The 20,691-nt window shown below is 38.1% G+C and overlaps 1 protein-coding gene across 1 annotated transcript; it reads right to left on the reverse strand.

Moving 5' to 3' along the window:
• Nucleotides 1-1,019: 1,019 nt before the first annotated feature.
• Nucleotides 1,020-20,152, reverse strand: ppp1caa (protein phosphatase 1, catalytic subunit, alpha isozyme a). Its single transcript, XM_067381946.1, has 7 exons — nucleotides 19,688-20,152; nucleotides 11,486-11,617; nucleotides 11,137-11,367; nucleotides 10,907-11,011; nucleotides 8,218-8,441; nucleotides 7,019-7,153; nucleotides 1,020-2,812 (listed from the first exon to the last, which is right to left on the reverse strand). The coding sequence occupies exons 1-7, from the start codon at nucleotides 19,740-19,742 to the stop codon at nucleotides 2,699-2,701; spliced, it is 996 nt and encodes a 331-aa protein (XP_067238047.1). The 5' UTR covers nucleotides 19,743-20,152; the 3' UTR covers nucleotides 1,020-2,698.
• Between the last annotated feature and the right edge of the window lie 539 nt (nucleotides 20,153-20,691).

The following is a 20,691-nucleotide window of genomic DNA, read 5'->3' on the forward strand; positions in this document are numbered from 1 at the left end:
TGTGGTTGGAAATCAAATTGCATTGAAAAAGCAAAATCGTGAGACCATTTTTTTTTTTCTTTTCTTGAAACCTCTTATTGGCTTATTTCTACTTATGGTACAGTTGAAATAATGTACTACAGTGCATTGAGGAAAAACATCCCTGATTGCTTTATAAGAGAAAGAAAAAAAAATACATCATCTAAATATCCTGCTCTCCGTTAAGTAAAACAAATAAAAGTACAATTAATAAACAACAATAACTCTACTACTAATAAAGTCTTAATCTCAGTGTTTCTGCGAAGCAAAATGTGCACAATCTACCAGCCTTGCTGAGGAGATCAGAGATAATAGAAAGGCCATCAACCAAAGGAAATACATTAACTTTTTTTTGCTTTTTTGTTTTTGTTTTTTTTGACGGCACACACACTCCATTCAAAATCCCCCCCAAACATATACAAGATCTATCAGAAAAGAGCAATATTATTATATTATGGTTATGATATTTGATTTGAATCTGACCAGAAGATGCTAGATGAGGAATGGCATAGATTTGTTACGTTGCCACTTTGTGTTCTGTATATGACAGTTCTGTGATGCAAGAAAGCAATTAGTGTGTGTAGGAGTGCGGTCACTACATCCGTCTATTACTCATTACTCTAATTTTTCAGGGCTAGTCTCCTATAGTGGCTAAAAATTTTACATCAGCAATGAAAGGAACACTTTGAACTGAAGATCTCAATTATGGGATTTCTTTGAGCATCTGAAGCATAGTTAACCATAGATAATTATTTTTTTTTAGTTTATTTCTTTTTTTAAAAACTAGGCCATCATATAGGTTACATCAGAGGTGTCCAGTTCTGCAAAGTTTAGCTCTAACCCCAATTAAACACACCTAAACCAGCTAATCAAGGTCTCACTAGTAAGCATACTAGAAACTTCCAGGCAGGTGTATGATGGCAAGTTGGAGCTAAACTCTGCAGGACAGTGGCCCTCCAGGACTGACTTTGGACACCCCTAGTTTATAATCGACATGCTTAACCAAAGATGACCTGCTTGAATTAAGCAATTTTAGAGGTTGCTACCCTGCTTTAAATTACAAAACTATTCATCTCAGAACATATAAAGCAGGCCACTATAGGGAGAGAGAAAAAAGAAACTAACGTCAGTGTCTTTGAGCCAGCAGAGGACACTAGTGTATTGCTTTGCAATATTCTTATCCCTTATGAACACATTGAAGAACTAGTGTCTTGTGAAGTGCGCCATCTGCTGGAACTAGTGTGATGAGTTTGAGGCAAACAAAATTCTTAAATCCTAATTACAGTAGCAACTCCTCTGAGATTTAAATGGATCAAACTTTAAATCCTGTCTGGCAACTCAAAACACACAGTTTGAAATGGAGGGAGGGGAATGAAAAGGACAACAGATCTCTAGAGGAAAAGGACAAGTTGAGCTGGCAAAGCAAGATCCAGGAGCTGAGTGAGACACCCAGTGCTTTAAAACCCAGATAATGCTAACCATTAGCAAAAAGTGAAAAGAGAAGGACAGACCATTAGGACAGAGAAGAGTAATATTTGCGTTATTAAAAATGTCAGAGGACAAAAGCATAATTGGAAGGCAAAGGGGAAGAGACTGAGTTTACTGTTGAGAGGAAGCAGACAGAGAGAAAGCAGCACCAAGCAAGTTGGAGACAAACAGAAAATGATTAGGTGCACAATCTCGGTCCTTCTCAGCAAATGTCAACTTTGGTCAACCCTAAAAGACTACATTCAATCCACTTTAGTTAAAAAATAAATAAATAAATACATAAAAAGAAAAAGAGAACAGGACAGATTCGCAACAGTAAACTTACACCTGAGGAAGAGAGTCGTAACTTGGGAGAACGGGACACAGTAAGATAAATAGTACAGGATGTTTAAATAAAGTTCTCTTTATTGATAATTGTCTTTCAAAAAAGACACTAAAAAAAACACACATAGTAAGCAAAGAATTTCAAAGCTTTTGTTGTGATCCATCTACAAAAAAAGTAAAAAGTTCCAACATGATTGATTGTTTTAAATCACTGGATCTCTAAATGGAAATTATGCACCTGTGACAGTCTCTCTCTACCTCGCGCTTTCTCTGCACATCCATTCTTCCTGCGTGTGTGTGTGTGTACATTTATCACATTTCACTCAGACTGGCTCTCTAACTAATGCAGGATGTGCAAGTTCTGTGTTTAAAACAATGCAGGAGGGTGTCAGGACATAAACAGTGAGGGGGGACTTCACCCGCACCTCTCGACCCGCCCCCTTTGACCCCTGTCGTCTCAAATCTATCCCAGAGCCTAGCTGGGCGTTCAAACAGAGACTTCGTCGGAGGCTCCCTGACAGAGACAGGTGGAGAGATGGGGGCAATGAGTGGTGGAGGGGAAGGGAAGGATGGGTGGAAAGACAAACACAAAGAGCCTAACAAACGTAACCGATGCTCACACACGCAGTTTCATATATAAACACACATTTGTAAAGTTACATGAATAAAAAAAAAAAAAAAAAAAAAACAAGATTAAAAAAAAAAGAGAGAGAGAGAGAGAGAGAAAAGGACTTCAACCCTGGGTACTGTTTTGCTTTATAGCCGTTTGGAGACGGAAAGAAAGTAGGGAGGTAGAGAAAGAGTAGGGTGAGAACAGGGAATTTTCAGGAGAGACGACGTTGGGGGTGGAGGGGTCATCCAGCGGGTGTTATTTCTTGGCTTTTCCACCCTTAGCTGAATTTCGTGGCGGGGTGACTGGACGTCCTGACCCCATTCCACCTCCTCCACCGTAGTACAGCTTCTTATCAGCTGGCTTAAGGATCTGAAAAAAAGACAGAGGACAAGCGTAAGCAACGGTGTATGACAGCTAACAGACTTCCAAATATAGACACGTCCTCCCACAGAGAGAGCTCTTCAGTACATATAAGCTCTGTTCCAATGCCTAGTGAGCTACCTACATAGTAGGGGTGTAACGGTACACAAGTCACGGTCCGGTTCGTACAATACCTTGGTTTTGGGGTCACGGTTTGGTAAAAATAAGAAAAAATGGTCACACTTCAGTTTTAGAGTTCAATTCTCAACTAACTAAACTAACTAAACTAACTAAACTAACTAAACTAACTAAACTAACTAAACTAACTAAACTAACTAAACTAACTAAACTAACTAAACTAAACTAACTAAACTAAACTAACTAAACTACTCTAATTACTGCTTATTAAGGTTAAGTTTATGTATTGGTAGGATTAAGGTCATGCAGAATAAGGCACTAATATGTGCTTTATAAATACTAATATCTTAGTAATATGCATAATATTAAGCAAATAGTTAGTGAAGTTAAGGTTTAAACTAAAGTGTTACCTGAAAAAGTAACAAATCCACAATGCTAGGTTTAATATAATATAATATAATATAATATAATAATATAATATAATATAATATAATATAATATAATATAATATAATATAATATAATATTATAATATAATATAATATAAAAAAGTACAGTAGTGCAAATTACAGTTTGTTCCACCTAGTGGCATTTAGTCCCCTGGTTTATACAGTACATCATCCTTTAGTGTACTAAGCAGTAAACAGAATGCATACTTGCATACATTTTTTTCTCTTTTTGCAGGGCTGATTTCAAAAAAAAAAAAAAAAGGTCTCAATTAGCTACAAAACTGAAAAATCATCTCTTCCGCCTCTCCAGTCATGAGTATGAGGTAATGCAGTTCTGTTTATTATATTACATACATTTAAGCGTGTTGAAAATGGTGTTATATTGTTACTCTGTGCGTTCGTTCAGTGGCTGCTGTGAGACACTGTTGCACAGTGCAGTAAGATACAGTGGCAAGAAAAAAAAGTATGTGAACCACTTGCAAAATCTGTGAAAATGTGAATAATTTTAATAATATAAGAGAGATCATACAAAATGCATGTTATTTTTTATTTAGTACTGTCCTGAGTAAGATATTTTACACTAAAGATGTTTACATTTAGTTCACAAGACAAAACAATAGCTGAATTTATTAAAATAACCCCATTCATAAGTATGTGAACCATTGATTCTCAATACTGTGTGTGAGCATCGGGATGATGTACGACTGTTTTTATGTTTTGTGATGGTTGTTCATGAGTCTCTTGTTTGTCCTGGGCAGTTAAACTAAGCTCTGTTCTTTAGAAAAATCCTCCTGGTCCTGCATTCTTCAGTTTAAGCATTTTTTGCATATTTGAACCCTTTCCAGCAGTGACTGAATGATATTGAGATCCATCTTTTCACATCGAGGACAACTGAGGGACTCAAACTCAAATATTAAAAAACATTCACTGATGCTCCAGAAGGAAACACAATGCATTAAGAGTCGGGGGGTGAAAACTTTTGAATTAAAATATCAAGGTAAAAATTTTATTTAATTTTTCTGGGAAACATGAAAGTATCTTCTGTTGGTTCCAAAGAGCAGTACTAAATGAAAAACAATTCTATAAATATATCAAAACAGCTGTTCCCTTGTCTATTAAAATGTGTAAATATTAAAGCATCGGTGTTCTCTTTGGTGTTTTCTACAAAATAAAACCGGAAACCAAAGGTAACGCCTGTCAGTTGCATCATACCCGCGACTCCTCGCACGTCCCGGGGCCTTTGTTAAAATTGCAATTTTCTCACGATTTACAAATAGTTTTAAACATTTAGGATATTGTAAATACTCAAGTGAACAAAGTATATAACACTGGCCTAGTGGTTTTTGGATATTTTACTGCAAAAATATTACATATTGCACCTTTAAACATTCAGAGCTCATAGCCCAACCCTACTTAATTTTCCACATTCCACTCCATTTCTTGCACAGCAGAGAGCGCAAGCCTTTCAAAGTATTTTTTGTCTGAGCACAGAAAGACATTCGACGAATTGTTTTCAAGCAGTCATTTGTACATGTTCTGTTCTTCTTCTGCTCCTTTTCCTGTTGTGCGGGTTAGCAAACAAACAGTGTTGCATTACCATGCGCACCCCCTTCTGGATTGGAGTATGGATTGGAGTATGGACCGCCTGTGACTGCATTCTTCATTTAACTGCATGAACCGAACAGTGACATCTGTACTGTACAGTTTGGGACAAATACATGTACAGTTACACCCCTACTACATAGGGACCATTCTAACCGCCATGGAACCTCACAACTGACCAATTTAACTCTTCACTGGTAGCACCACTGCATGAGACTTGACTAACAATTGATTTGACTGGAGGACTGATATTAGCAATAAGCTATTATTTCCACAACGGATTTAAAGGGGTGGTTCATTGCAATTTCACTTTTTTAACTTTAGTTAGTGTGTGATGTTGCTGGTAGAGCATAAACAGTATCTGCAAAGTTACAGCACTGAAAGTTCAATGCAAACAGAGATATTGTCTTTTAAAGTTATGGCAGTTTAAGGCCTACAATAACGACCGGTTTGGACTACAACGAGTTTCTTCCCGGTTGGTGACATCATAAACCCTGCAAACCACTGCCCCCGGGAACACGCAACAAAGTTGGCGAGGCCATGTCGCGCAGCATAATGAAAGAGTTGTGTACACCGGACACAAGCGACGCATCAAAAGATAATATAACCATTGTAATCTGTGATTTTTCTACACTGGATGCGGCGCTGAAGAAGCTTCCAGAATCTACACGAGTTCAATGCTGGATTTAAACCAAGACTATTACTGAAAGATGAAGCAGTTCTTTAAAAGCAGAAGCTGCTGTTTATGTGCCCCAAACTGTAAGTACGTTTTATTGTTTGTACAGGTCTTTTAAATGTATAGTTCTGTTGCTATTTTTGGGTTGCATCAAGGACGTAAACAAAGACCAACGCGTTTTTGCTTCGCTAAACAGTTAGCTAAATTCTATTGCATACTTCAACAAACGGCAACAAACTTATGTTCATAGACAAGCAGCTGTCCATGCTATAAATTAAACGCTACCTTTACAAAAATGCGACTGCTCAGTCATGTATTCAGCTACAGTAAAGCTTTAATCAGGATAAAACTGTATATTGAAAGCTAACAAACAGCAGTGACAGCATATCTAAACACTTTGACACAAATACAAAATGAAATCCCATTCATAAACATCCTTTAAAAGCCGCGATTGCAGAGGTCCTGCTTTACCCTCTTCATCTGGGTCTGATTTGGGCTCAATTTTATACAGCAATATAGACGCCATTATTTACATTTCCAATAAAGCACATGTAACAACTAATGGTAAGGGGTGTGGCGTTTCCGGACGCTTCAGCGAATCACGATACACTGGGCCAGCTAACCAATCTGAGCACCTTGTGTATTTTGGAGGGAGTGGCTTCATAGAACCAGGAAGTCAAACGAGCCGTTCATATGACAGTGGAAACAGAGGTGTAGAATAAAGGCAAAATATATGAAAAATACAGCATTTTTAAAAAAAAAAGTAGGCATTAAGACATGTTAAACTGCACCCCAAAACACAATCAAGCCTAGAGAGAAAGAAAAAAAATAAATAAATAAATAAATAAAACCACCACCCCTTTAACACTATGCCAGCTTCTTCAAATATTTTAGTAAAAACTATTTTTTTTTGTTATTTATTTAAATTTTAAAGAAACCAAAAGATATTTAAAGCCCATTTTTCAAAATTATAAAAATAAATCAATTAAATTGATTTTAAAATAAATAAATAAAAATCACTACAATACTGACAATAGACAACCCAACATTTTGCTAATGTGACTACACATTTAGAATGAGCTATCTTAGATTGTAGCATAATTAAGCTGCCTAGCTTTTTTGGTTTTGTGCTGAGAGTGTGCACATGATGTCTTAAAAAGCATCTGTAGGCAGCACACTAGGTTTTGGAACAGAACAACAGAATCGTTGTAAATGCATGATCTAATGCAAATCTACAGAGGGAGTTTGCAAATACATAAAGTATACTTAGATGATGTAGCAGAGGAACTTGAAAGCCTTGTAATCAGGTACAGGCAAAAGAAAGGGAGGAAAATAACAGCTCATCTCTTACCTGGAAGGAACACATGAGTGTCTCATCCACACTCATCATGGCCCCGGCGTTATCAAACTCGCCACAGTAGTTCGGAGCGGAGAACAGGGTGACTAACTGTCTCTTCGCGAAAAACTCATAACCGTCCTCCACCACCTGCACAAAAAGATAACGTCACATTTTGGGGAGTCTATTAATGTTGCAATGCTTTGTTAAAGGTGTAATATGTAAGAATTTTGCAGTAAAGTATCCAAAAACCACTAGGCCAGTGTTATATATTTTGTTCACTGGAGTACTTACAATATCCAAAATGGTTTTCAACTATTTGTAAATCGTGAGAAAATTGCAATTTTACTCAAGGCTCCGGGACGTGCGAGTCGCTGCCTGTCAATTGCGTCATACCCGCGTTACCCTCGGTTTCTGGTTTTATTTTGTAGACACCATGGACACAAAGACGCTTTAATATATTACATGTTTTAATAGACAAGGTAACATCTGTTTTGATATATTTATAGACAGAAAACTAATTGTTATACAGCTCAACATGTTTAGTCTTATTGTTTAAATCCAATTTTCTTGATTTTTTTGCGAGTACCATGCTTTACCATGCCTCAGAGAAACACCATTTTGTGAAGTAGCTAACATAGCATAATCAGACGCAGCTTTATTTTTAGTAACAGTAATTACTAAAAGCATTTAATATATTCTAAAATCGATCCATCTTACTGCAGTACACAACAAGTGTCTCAACAGCCACCGAGCACAGAGTAACGCTATAACATTTTCAACACACTCAAATGTATCTAATATGATAAACAGAGCTGCGTTACCTCATACTCTGGTAACAAGAAAAACGGAAGCAACGCCAGCGAATGTGGCATAATAAAAGTTTCGCTGCTTACGGCGTGTTGCATTTGTCTCTCGTTAACAATCGCTCCAGCGGCCGCGTTCAGCTACCACAACACTCGGTCCTGCTCTGCTTCATACTACAGTAATGTTAATGATCGCATCCATGAACATTATTTTTATCCCGAGTCCTATCCCGATTCGTTTCAACCGGCTGTGAGGTGAAGATCACATGTCCCAAGATTCCACGCTCAAACTTGGAATCATCAAGCTACGCCTTTGTTTTTAATAGGCCTCTAGCGAGCTCTAGCGGACAGAAAATTCTACATATTGCACCTTTAAAGCATTCCTACCACAGCATAGCATATACTAACCTGATGTGCCCTGCATATTAGGTCCATGTCATGTTTATGAAGGAATTTGGCCACCACGTCTGCACCAAAGGTGAAGGACACACCACGGTCATTCTCTCCCCAACCCAGCACATCTTTGTCTGGGTCAGCCCAAAGCAGGTCACAAAGCAGCCCCTGGTCAGGCACATCCGTGGGCCGCATGACGCGTCGCACCTGCTCCATTGACTGCAGGTCTGGAGAGAGGCCTGGAGCAGAAAATTCATTATGTTTCACAGTGCATTTCTAGGGAGCAACCTTTTTTCTTTTTTAAAAAAAAAAAAAAAAAAAAAAAAAAAAAAAAAAAAAAAATAAGAGGCAGCATCCATACACCATGGGCTGCAAAACAAGCACAAGAAATGACCAAAAAGTTCTTTACAAGCAAGACTAAGAAATTATGTAATAATGACAGAATCCTTCATCAATGACTGGTGAGCCAAATTTAAATAAGGCAACAACTTAATGTATTATAATGAAAAATGAAACATAATATTATATATATATATATTGCGATTCAATAAGAGAGTCGAATGTTAATTTAGTAACCACGATTCAGGATTAATTCAGGATTTAGTGAGTTCACTCACTGAAGGAATCAGACTAATTCAAACCAATAACTCTGAAGTTGATGATACACGTGGCAACTTTTTGAGCAATGTTGCTGGGCAATGTTGCCGTCAACGGGCAACCTGATGAGACACAGGGCAACTAATTAGGGCAAAAGACAGTTGGCAGCAACTAATCAGAGAGGAGCAAATCTATTGCCAACTCAAATACTTTATTATAAACACTTGTTAGGCACTTTATTTTAACTTTTCAAATATTTTCTTCATTTTTATTAAAAATAAATGCCTTTCCGATCTGATTTGTGACAGGAAAAGGGAGAAGAGAGAGTTCGGCAAAAGGCGGATTCGAACCTGCGTCGATCGCATCAAAAGCTATTCAAATATCAAACGCCCTACAGCCTACGCTACAACAGACGTTGAAAAATTTTGTCTTTTTAGTATTTAACTGAAATCATTCAATAGCTTTATTACAGCATACACACATTACTTTCGGACACCTGTTGGTATTTTAAGCAATATATGAGGTAAATTCCCCGTTTTGGGTTGACGCATGACAACTTACTAGCGTAAAAAGATAAAAGTTCACACTCCTTTTCTCCGCTTCATTGCCGCTGAGAGGCCGCCATCTTGTTTGAATTTTTTCTGAAATTTCTGAACCGGCCACGTGATCGGCTGCTAACATTCTGATTGGAGGATCTCAAATTGCCCACGACCGATCTAACGTATCCAGATATATATTTGTTGCTCATTCTCAGTGGGAAAGTGCCCAAGCAACGTTGCTCGGCAACATTGCTCAAAAATTTGCCCTGTGTATCATCACCTTTATAGGCACTTTTTCGACTTTTCAAATATTTTCTTCATTTTTATTAAAAATAAATGCTTTTCCGATCTGATTTGTGATAGAAAAAGGGAGAAGAGCGAGTTCAGCAAAAGGCGGATTCGAACCCGCGTCAATCGCATCAAAAGCTATAATCATGTGTCATACGCCCTACAGCCTACGCTACTACAGACGTCTAACTCTTTTTAGTATTTAACTGAAAACATTCAATGGCTTAATTACAGTATACACGCATCACATTGGACACCTGTTGGTATTTTAAGCATGATATGAGGTAAATTCCCTGTTTTGGGTTGACGCATGACAACTTACTAGAGTAAAAAGATATAAGTTCATACTCTTTCTCCACTCCACTGCCGGTGAGAGGCCGCCATCTTGTTTGCATTTTTTTCTGAAATCTCTGAACCGGTCACGTGATCGGCTGCTAACATTCTGATTGCCCACGACCGATCTAACGTATCCAGATATAAATTTGTTGCTCATTCTCAATGGGAAAGTGCCCAAGCAATGTTGCATGGCTACATTGCCTGGCAACATTGCTCAAACAAGTTGCCCTGTGTATCATCACCTTAAGTCTTAATGAGATTCATATAAAGAACCAACTTTATCAATCAAACTACACTAGTCAAGCTGCATTTCCTGTATTGTTTTGAGCGCAGTCAGTGACGACAACTCAACAGAACTCAATTCAGACTGCACGCTTACAAAATGATATTGTTTTTTCTTGATGGTGGTAGATTAGCAGTGCAGGAAATGCTGGTTGTTTGTGCCATTTCTCCCACATATGCATTCATCATATCAATCAATAGTCTAGCGAACCGTAAGTTTAAGCTTGTAAGCAAAAACATGTTTATATGAGCACTACAACTGGCTCTTTGTTTACAACAGTTCAGTTTTTATTGCATTTCATTGCCAAGCACAGCAATTATTTTGAGGATAAGATGACTGTCACCAAAATAAATAATTAAATAAACTAAATCAATTATGGTTCATTTCCAGGGAAGATTACTCCCACATCAGATTACTCAAGTCATTTGCAAACCACACTGCATGATGTGTACACTAAACTTTTTTTTGAGGACTCTAGTTAGTCCCCTGGTGTGTCCCTGAGTTTCATACCAGTCAAATAAACCAAACTTTATGGTCTCCCAGTGATATGGCTATAAACAGCTATATTTTAACTTCTCCAGGGAAATTGCAAAGTCAATACAGGAGTTATGACAGAACATTAAAATTGCCATGGGGACAGAAGACCTCTGTCTGCACTCACCTCCATGGCAACAGAAGATCTTCTCGTCTACAATGGCAGCCACAGGTAAACAATTGAAACAGTCTGTGAAGGTCTTCCACAGCTTAATGTTATACCGTCGCTTACCTGACAGGATAGGGAGAAAAATAGCTTTTGAGCATTCAAAACCATAAACTGTGTATATGCAAAAGTTGTTATAAATGTTAATGTAGTTGTAAAAGATCAAATTCAGAATTTATACTGATACCTACACTCATCATAGAAGCCATATATACGGTTGATGGAGGCGCACTCGTGGTTGCCACGCAGAAGGAAGAAGTTTTCAGGATATTTGACTTTGTAGGCCAACAGGAGGCAGATGGTCTCTAGAGACTGTTTCCCTCTATCCACATAGTCCCCCAGGAACAAGTAGTTGCTCTCAGGAGGAAAGCCCCCATACTCAAAGAGACGAAGAAGGTCATAGTACTGACCATGAACATCACCTGCACAGGCAACAAAACAAAAATAAATAAAATGTACGGTCAGTATAATTTCTACTAATTAAGATCTAAAGTCCTTCTAAGGTTTTCCATGATTGTGGGAATTATACAAGACACATACCACAGATCTTGAGAGGTGCTTCCAGCTCCAGCAGGATGGGCTGGCTGAGGAAAATTTCCCGAGATTTGAGACAGAGACCACGGATTTCGCTTTCTGTCAGCTGTACGTTCTTTCCTGGCCTGGAGCCTTTAACTGGGAAAAAAACAAACAAAAAACAAACAAAAAAACACAAGAGACCAACTGAGAATAGTTGGAAATAAGCCAAAACAAACAAAAAGCAAAATGTGTCAGATTATACCTAGTTATCAGAAAATAAGTGCTTTAAAAACTAGGAAGAACTAGAGGATGAAAAACTTGACACACATAGACGTCAGTGCACTTAAACACCATACCATGCGTCTCTGAGGCAGGCATCCCAACCGCACAAGACCCAGCACAGGCATTTACAGAATTTAGCAGGTTTTTTAAAGCATTCCTTAGGGTTTGTCAAACACACCAGCACAACCGCACATATGGCTTTTAACAAAAACAATACATGGTAAAGATATTTCTTCTGAGGCACAGCTGGCCAGTGTTGAAGACCATGTGCAATTTAACTTCAGACTAGGGCTGGACCCAAATATTCGTTCTGTGAGTTGGTATTCGATTTTCAGTTTTGGGATTTGTATATTCGTTGTTTTTTTGTTTTTTGTTATGCCGTCCACAGCGTTACTTAACAAAAAGGAAATGACTTTAAATGAGCAACAGAAAATGCGAGTCACACATACAATGCAGACTGACAGTTCAACCGGCAGCGTGCAGTTCTTAAAAGATGCCCTAGAACTTTTTTTCAAAAGATGCATTTACAACTCTAAGGTGTCTCCTGAATGTGTCTGAAGTTTCAACTCAAAATACCCCATAGATTTTTTTTAATTCATTTTTTTTAACTGCCTATTTTGGGGCATCATTATAAATGAGCCGATTCAGGGTGTGTGGCCCTTTAATTCTCGTGCTCCATGCCCACGGAGCTCACGCTTGCCTTGAACAGGGCATAAACAAAGTTCACAAAGCTAATATAACCCTCAAATGGATCTTTACAAAGTGTTCGTCATGCATGCGGCGGATAATGTGAGTATTGTACACTTAGTTTGAAGCTATGCTCCATGGCTAACGGCTAATTCTACACTGTTGGAGAGATTTATAAAGAATGAAGTTGTGTTTATGAATTATACAGACTGCAAGTGTTTAATAATGAAAATAGCGATGGCTCTGGTCTCCATGAATACAGTAAGAAACGATGGTAACTTTAACCACATTTAAAAATACATTAGCAACATGCTAACGAAACATTTAGAAAGACAATTTACAAATATCACTAAAAATATCATGTTATCACGGATCATGTCAGTTATTATTGCTCAATCTGACATTTTTCGCTATTGTCCTTGCTTGCTTACCTAGTCTGATGATTCGGCTGTGCACATCCAGACGTCCTGCCCTTGTGTAATGCCTTTCATAATGTTGGGAACATGGGCTGGCATATGCAAATATTGGGGCGTACACCCCGACTGTTACGTAACAGTCTGTTATGTTGAGATTCGCCTGTTCTTCTGAGGTTTTATAAACAAATGAGATTTATATAAGGAAGAGGAAACGATGATGTTTGAGACTCACTGTATGTCATTTCCATGTACTGAAATCTTGTTATTTGACTATGCTAAGACAAATTCAATTTTTCATTCGAGGGCACCTTTACAGGGGCCACACCATATTTCTACTCGTTACACTGGCTTTATTAGAGGGAAGAATGTGTTAAGCCCCCTCTTTCCAAAGCTTCAAATATTCATTTTGTATTACTACCGAAATTTCAAAGCTCAAATGGTATTCGGTCCAGCCCTACTTCAGACAGATTTTCAATATTCATGACAACCAACCAGACACGGGTCAACAGATCCTGTACTCATCCTCGAAGTTCCTCCACCCAAAAAAAAAAAAAAAAGAGCCCCAAAGTGATTTGCTGCCGTGCTGTGACAGAAGGCTTGCAGGGTCTAAACAGACTGTCATCTCACACAACACAGACCTGTGGTATTATTCAAACATGCCCTTTTAGACTGGCTGCACGACACGCTGTTCAGGGAGTTTAGCTGGCAGCAGCAGATGAAAGAGTGCGCATATGAAGCATCTGCAAAAGGAGAAATAGCCACCTCTTTGGACAGGGCTGAAGAGGACATCTTCGAGGTCACAATGGCCATACATCAGAAGAGATCTATCAGTGCTTGGGATGTTCAGAACAGGAAGATAAAAGACCCAAAGGCAGCCCTGCAGTTGTAGTCAAGCAGTTGCTGGGTTTTAAATATACATTTCACATGGCTTGCTTCAGGCAAGAAATATTGTAGCGTATACCGAGCGTATCCTGGTGACTCACATAATCGGGCAGTTATGCAAGGATTTGGAAGATGGCTTATTTATGCAGTCACAAAAATCGATCCAACCAGCCTACACCTCTAAATAACCGTTTAAAGCATGTGGTTTTACACAAATGAACCAAGGACACAAATAGTCAGTACAGGAAAAAAAAAAAATCATGACATCACAATGCTGAACAATGTTACCGCCAAAACAATTTTACAGTGCATGACAAAATGCTTCTTCGCATCCACCCATCTCTATCAATCTAAAGCAGCAGTAAAGAAGAGGTCTCCCTCCACAGAGAGAAACAACTGGCTGGCTGACTGAATGTTCATCCACACTGAATACATATTCGTACAGCTGTTTAAAAGACACCAGCACAATCCTTCACAGTGCAGAGAAAAATTTCTGCATGCCATGCAGTGCCACAATTCTCAGTATCATTTTTCATACTGCAGTAACGACATTTTTTTTTGCCTAAAAACACGTGACATCGCTTAGAGCACCTTTAAGTTGTCATTTTTTATATATCCATATGTTAATGTTGTACATACAGCAAACATCTCCTCACTATCCGCTAGCTGCCTGTCCCCTGAACACACTGTAAAAAAAAAAAAAAAAAAAAATGCGGTCTCTGTAGTCGCCACAAGCTCCGAAAACGCCAATAAAAACAAACTGGTGCAGCCTGGACTACAAAACATAAACATGCTGCAGCCAATAACCGACAAGAATGAAATTTAAGGAAGCACGGAGGGGAGGGGAGGAGGAGGAGGGAGGGTCTAGCTAGCCTCTGTTTTGTTTGACAACACTTCGAAACTCAACAGGAAGTTACTCCACCCAGGATCACTTAGAGCACTTTTGAATTATATCACTATAATAAGTTATTATTTTACCAAGAAGTGTGTTTGTACATTCAAGCATGTACTCTACTATTCAAAAGGGTTTTTTTTTTAAAGGAATCAAGAACATATTAAATTGACCAAAAGCTACAGGAAAGACATTTATATTATAAAAGACTTCCATTTCAAATGAGCACTGTTCTTTTGAACTTTCCTTTCATCGAAGAATCTTGAAAAATTTATCACGGTTTCCTCAAAATATTAAGCAGCACAACATTAATACATAATGGGAACTGCTCTGGAGCAGAAAATCATCATATTAGAATGATTTCTGAAGGATCATGTGACATTGAAGAGTAATGATGCTGAAAATATAGCTTTGTCATCACAGAAATATTACCATTTTAAAATACATTTATATAATAATATAAATTGTATTCATATGTTCACAATATTTTAACACAACATTTTAACATAACAGACTTTAAAAACATTTATAAAAATCGTACAGACAGACTTTTTAAATGGTATTGTAGCTTTTTTTTTACCATGAGGATTATTTACAGCGCATGAATGCAAATATGCATGCAACAGCACTCGGCACTGAATGCAGTCTGCATATGATGCTTCTAATACTGCAGAAAGATTGTATAAATTATGTAGATAATATATGAAATGAAAATATTGTTACAGTTCTTTATTTAAATATTGACTTGGTGCTGAACTAACCTGTGTGATTGACATTGTGTGCACAGCTTATTTGAATAAGATCTATATTCATCTTCCCTCAGGTTAATTGTTTGAGCATATTGATAATGCATATTGTATGGTTGCTACTGCTCTGTCACGAACAGTGTGTGTTTGCGTCAAAGTTACCTGGGAAGCTACATTTCACTTTCTCCCCTGCACAACAAAGGAAAAACAATACACTGAATTTGACTTCCATATTACAGAACAAGCACTTCGCTTTTTTTTTGTTACTGATAACTGAAGTACCTTGGTTTCATTTTAATAGGACTTTTGAGCAAACAAATCAGATGATGCTCACCAAATGGTGTACCATAACAGTTAGGTGGGGTTGCTAAAAAGGAGGCCTTTAAGGTTTCAGCACATGAGTGATCTGAGGGCCTGGACGGTGACCGGAGGCCTGTCAGCTCAGCCAGTGAAAAGTGGGTATAAATAGGATCCTGCCGCTCGTCACTTTAAACCCAGATTAAGGCCGGCTAATGCCCCAACAGCACTTGCTCTAAAGTTAGTCACGGGGCCAATAAGCATCACAGAGCTTAGACTCAACACAAGGTTGGGGGTGGATCTATATGACAAACAAGCAAACAAACCACTCAAACGATAACCAGTAGGTGTTTTAGGTTAGGTGTGCTAAATTCCATAAATAAGTATAAATAAACAATGGTGCAGAGAAGAGTTCAACCGCCCACCGAAATGGGGGGTGTACTTGGTTGATAAATAAACCATTCGAACTGTAGCTAGTAGGTGTGCTAAGTTCTAACTTAATATCACAGAGAACAACAAAGGTAATCAATGAAATTTAACAAGTTTGCATCTAGCGGTCTCATGCGATGGGGAAAAAGTTATGCCAACAGTCCAGCGCCTAATTGGTTTGACACGTAGACGGTCATCACACGGACATCCATGTGTTTCCCTCGAAAGCTTCAGGTTCTCAGAGGTGATACCCTCTACACTTAATCCAATGAAGGCAATGAGATAGAGGGACAATCTGAGGCGAAGAAAAAAACTTATTTATGTGACACCTCAACAGAATGACAAATGTTAGCAGATGCTGGGAAAACACAGGAACCAGCATAAAACAACCAAAGGCAACGGCCTATGTGCACAAGTTTCCTTCATGTCACCTGTAATCAGTACAATTGATTTTCCGTTGGTTGGCCATGAGGCTTCAGGCACAACAGCTCTGCAGTACAGAACAGCATGATCCGAAAGGATCTAGACTTAAAAGCTGGAATCTCTGAACATTCCAACAAACAAGTCTTGGGATCCGGATAAAAAAAAAAAAAAAAAAAAGGAAAAAAAAGTGCCTGTCAAAAAAGGCACCACTGTGTTCATTAAAAAGGGAGGATTAAGTTATGTAACATCTTGTAATTATTTCCAACCTACAAGCACAGTAACCTAAGTACACAAGAAAACTTTGGTAAATAGGGCACTCAGATTCTGATACGTTGTATTACACTTGTGTCTTGAGTGCAACCTGCCTGCATGCAGAGTCCGACAATATCTGCATGTCACAGCAATGGGCCTTTTTTTCTCCTCTACCCTAAAAATCACTGACAACAACAACTCGGGTCAAGAGAAAAGGTAAACAAATAGCTCTCTACTCACTAAATATTCCCTACATTTTGTATAATAGCAGAGTAGATATGATCATTATAGTCACGATAAATAAAAATATATATTATCTATATGTAAAATATGCAATATTTTCTATCATAGCGATATCTGTAATCTGAAGAGCAGCCATCAAAAATATCATCCTCAGGAGAATCAGGACTTTGGATGAAGGCATCAAGCTTTGAGGGGAAAAAAGGACAGCATGATTACATAAGGAGATTTATATGCAACCATTATCTGGCTTGTTTATTTTTTTTACGCTGCGATTTGCAGAAAGAAAAAAAAAAAAAAAAAAAAAAAAAAAAAAGGTTTACACAGCTGTGCTGCCAACAGGATTCAAAGCCAATAGGTAAAAGGTACGACGTATGTGGAACTCTGTTTTTTTGTGTGTTTTTTTTATGACAGTGTGTGCATTTTCTTTTTCTTTACATAAAATGGTATTAGATTTCTTGCCAAGTAAATAAAATCGAAACTATTCTATCACTCTTGCAAAGGCAGACCAAATGACCCAGCAGCATCAGTAATTACCATGTCTAAACTTCACAACAACTACTCATGACCAGGCCCACACAGAATCTGCAAATACAGTAATTTGGTGGAATGGATTCAAAAAATAGTAAACTGCTAAACAGAGCTGAAAGCATACCCAATCAAGCCAAAAATATTTAATAAATTAATGCGCATGGGGAGGAGATTTGCATGATTTTTATGAATGATGAATTCCACAGAAACTAAGGCGGTGTCTGTGGAGTTCCGGGGGCTCAGGTGCCGTGTGGGCCTGCTTACCACCTTACTCAACTTCCTTTGCTACGGAACCGGCTAGAAAGATGGAACATAGTTTACAAAAAGGCCTGAAGCATTCCCATTATGCAGCAACACATGCTTGATGTGATTCAGATATTTAATAAACTGCTTGCCTAGGTTTATAAAGCCCATCTGTGCTATGGTTTGCAATATTTACCCTCAGTAGACATCAGTAAGCATTAAGTACAAAAGTCATTACTGGTGTAACTAAAGAGATGAAAATCTGTTCCCAGTGTGAGGGCTACATCCTTACTTGATTCAAACCTCTATCATTAAAGGGTTTCTTCACCCAAAAGAGAATGTAATTAATTACTCGCCTTTATGCCGTTCCACACCCGTAAGACCTTCGTTCATCTTCAGAACACAAATTAAAATATGTTTGTTTAAATCCGATGGCTCAGTGAGGCCTCCATAGGGAGTAATGACATTTCCTCCCTCAAGATCCATTAATGTACTAAAAACATATTTAAATCAGTTCATGTGAGTACAGTGGTTCAATATTAATATTATAAAGCGACAAGAATATTTTTGGTGCACCAAAAAAACCTAGATAACGACATATATAGTGATGGCCGATTTCAAAACAATGCTTCAGGAAGATTCGAAGCGTTATGAATCAGCATGTCGAATCATGCGTCAAACTGCTGAAACCACATGACTTTGGTGCTCCAAGCAGCAGATTCATAACGCTGATTCATTTGTGCTCCGAAGCTTCATGAAGCAGTGTTTTGAAAGCAGTGGGGGTTTTTTTGGCGCTCCAAAAATATTCTCTTCGCTTTATAATATTAATATTGAACCACTGTACTCACATGAACTGATTTAAATATGTTTTTAGTACATTAATGGATCTTGAGAGAGGAAATGTCATTGCTCCCTATGAAGGCCTCACTGAGACATCGGATTTCAACTAAAACATCTTAATTTGTGTTGTCTTAATTTAAGTTGTGTAATTTGTTAAGATGAACAAAGGTCTTACGGGTGTGGAACGACATGAGGGTGAGTAATTAATGACATTCTTTTTTGGGTGAACAATTAATGACATTCTTTTTTGGGTGAACTAACACTAATTACAAAAAAGTGTTTTCTGAAATATTTAAACTTTGTAGAAATAAACATCAATTTTCTCTTGAACAACATTGGACTTCCAAAAGGATGAAACTCTGGCAAGGATTTAGAAAAATAATAATAATAATAATAATACTGTACTGCATTATCACCATTTGTTTACGTACAAAAATGTTCTCTTCATATAATAAAAGTTTAAATGTAGAATCTCAGCAGAAATGAAAGTAATCAAGTTTTCCACGACTTATGTCATGTTGTGAAGGCCTCTATTGTGAAGATCACATTGTAATGCACTTCCACTAACTACATCCTCATTAGTTAAAGTAATCCTATTGCTGCCAGTTTTAATTAGACGCAGGAGGACTTCTCCTGCTGAAATTCAAGGTAACCAAACAGCAGGTGTGAACCTGACACAGACAGAAATGAAAATAACTTTAAAACACCAGTAGTCATTGAATTAAATGCTGGCAGATTTTCCGCTCACTTCGAATCATAACCTTAAAGTTACGAGATTATGAAAAAAAAATAGCATACAATTGTCATCTGCGTCTCTTCTTTAGAATAACAGAAATGCGACTTTGAGGATGAAATCGCAGGCAGAGATTTAGTAAATTAGTGAAGATGGTTGGCTAGTACCTGCTAATTCGCTCCACTTCCCCCGGCTTTTTCAGAGCACAAAATATGATTTCAATAATACGACACACATGCAATACAAACACATATGCACAAGTATTTGTTGGCTTTACACATTTGTTTTCAGAACAACAGTTAATGTCAAAGTGATATGTGAAGTTCCTCTCACCTTCCAGGAGACGCTGTATTATGGAGTCAATGTTTAATTTGTCCGGCTCCGCCATTTTAGTGGATTTTTGTAGGGTTTATTCAAACAGGTCGAGTCTGCCGTTTTCTATTATCTTGGTGATTGGTCAAAAAATAAGGCCCCAATCCGAATTAGCAAAGCGTATAAAAGATATCGTTCTGGAAATGTGAATTTACTGGCTATATTTCCTTTGTCGTTTGGTTGATCGCTAGCTGCTAACGCCGTTAGCCTGATGGCGCTAGCTATTGCCTACCCGTATTTAAACACCAGGAAATGGTTAATATGGTACAAAAAACGCCCAGATATACCCCTTCACCTCTTCTTTTGATTCTTTTTGTGTCCCGTGAGCATTTAAAATATTCAAACTGTCCCTGTTTTCCGTATCCTCACAATCCCCCTTCTCTCATCGTCTACGGAACTTTAAAAAAAGACCGTGTTGATGAAGAGCGAAATCAACGGAGGCTGATAAGGCCCGCCTTCGCTTGTAGACGCGTGGATATGATTGGCTCACACCTCACATTTGAACTGAGGGTGTGGTCGCTCATTGGCTGATGTTCGCCCGCAGCTCCGCCCCGAGTTGTAAAGTAATGACGTCAATGAGGTGAAAAAATGAGAGAGCGGGCGAGGGGATGTTCAAGTACTGTGAAATTGCTGGCACTTATAATGTACTTTAGGTTTAGGGACTGTATGCATCATGATAAATAAAAGCTCAGGGACACAATGTTATATCGAGGCGCTCGCGCTGTGATTATCATTAAGTGTTTAATGACAGGTTTGCTCATGTTTCTCAGGATCATTTTCTAACACACCAGCGCCCTCTATGAGACGTTGAAAACACCAAATCTTTTCTTTTTTTTCTTCTTGAGAGAGTTTCCCGTTTGCAAGTTGCGTTGTTTATTTACCTTTAAAAACACCTGATTGCTGTAAAACTAAACAAATCAGGTCTGGTCAGTTTCAGTCTAGATTTTATTTGATTGATGATGTTT

This window comes from Chanodichthys erythropterus, chromosome 3, assembly GCF_024489055.1.
Source record: "Chanodichthys erythropterus isolate Z2021 chromosome 3, ASM2448905v1, whole genome shotgun sequence".
Taxonomy (NCBI): Eukaryota; Metazoa; Chordata; class Actinopteri; order Cypriniformes; family Xenocyprididae; genus Chanodichthys; species Chanodichthys erythropterus.

Excerpts from the sequence above, each read along its gene's own strand:
- ppp1caa (XM_067381946.1), bottom strand. The coding sequence starts at position 19,742 with ATGGCGGAGCCGGACAAATTAAACATTGACTCCATAATACAGCGTCTC. Across the intron at positions 11,012-11,136 it reads ATATGGCTTCTATGATGAGT|GTAAGCGACGGTATAACATT; the intron begins GTAGGTATCAGT and ends CTATCCTGTCAG. Across the intron at positions 7,154-8,217 it reads TAATATGCAGGGCACATCAG|GTGGTGGAGGACGGTTATGA; the intron begins GTTAGTATATGC and ends CTTTTTGTGCAG.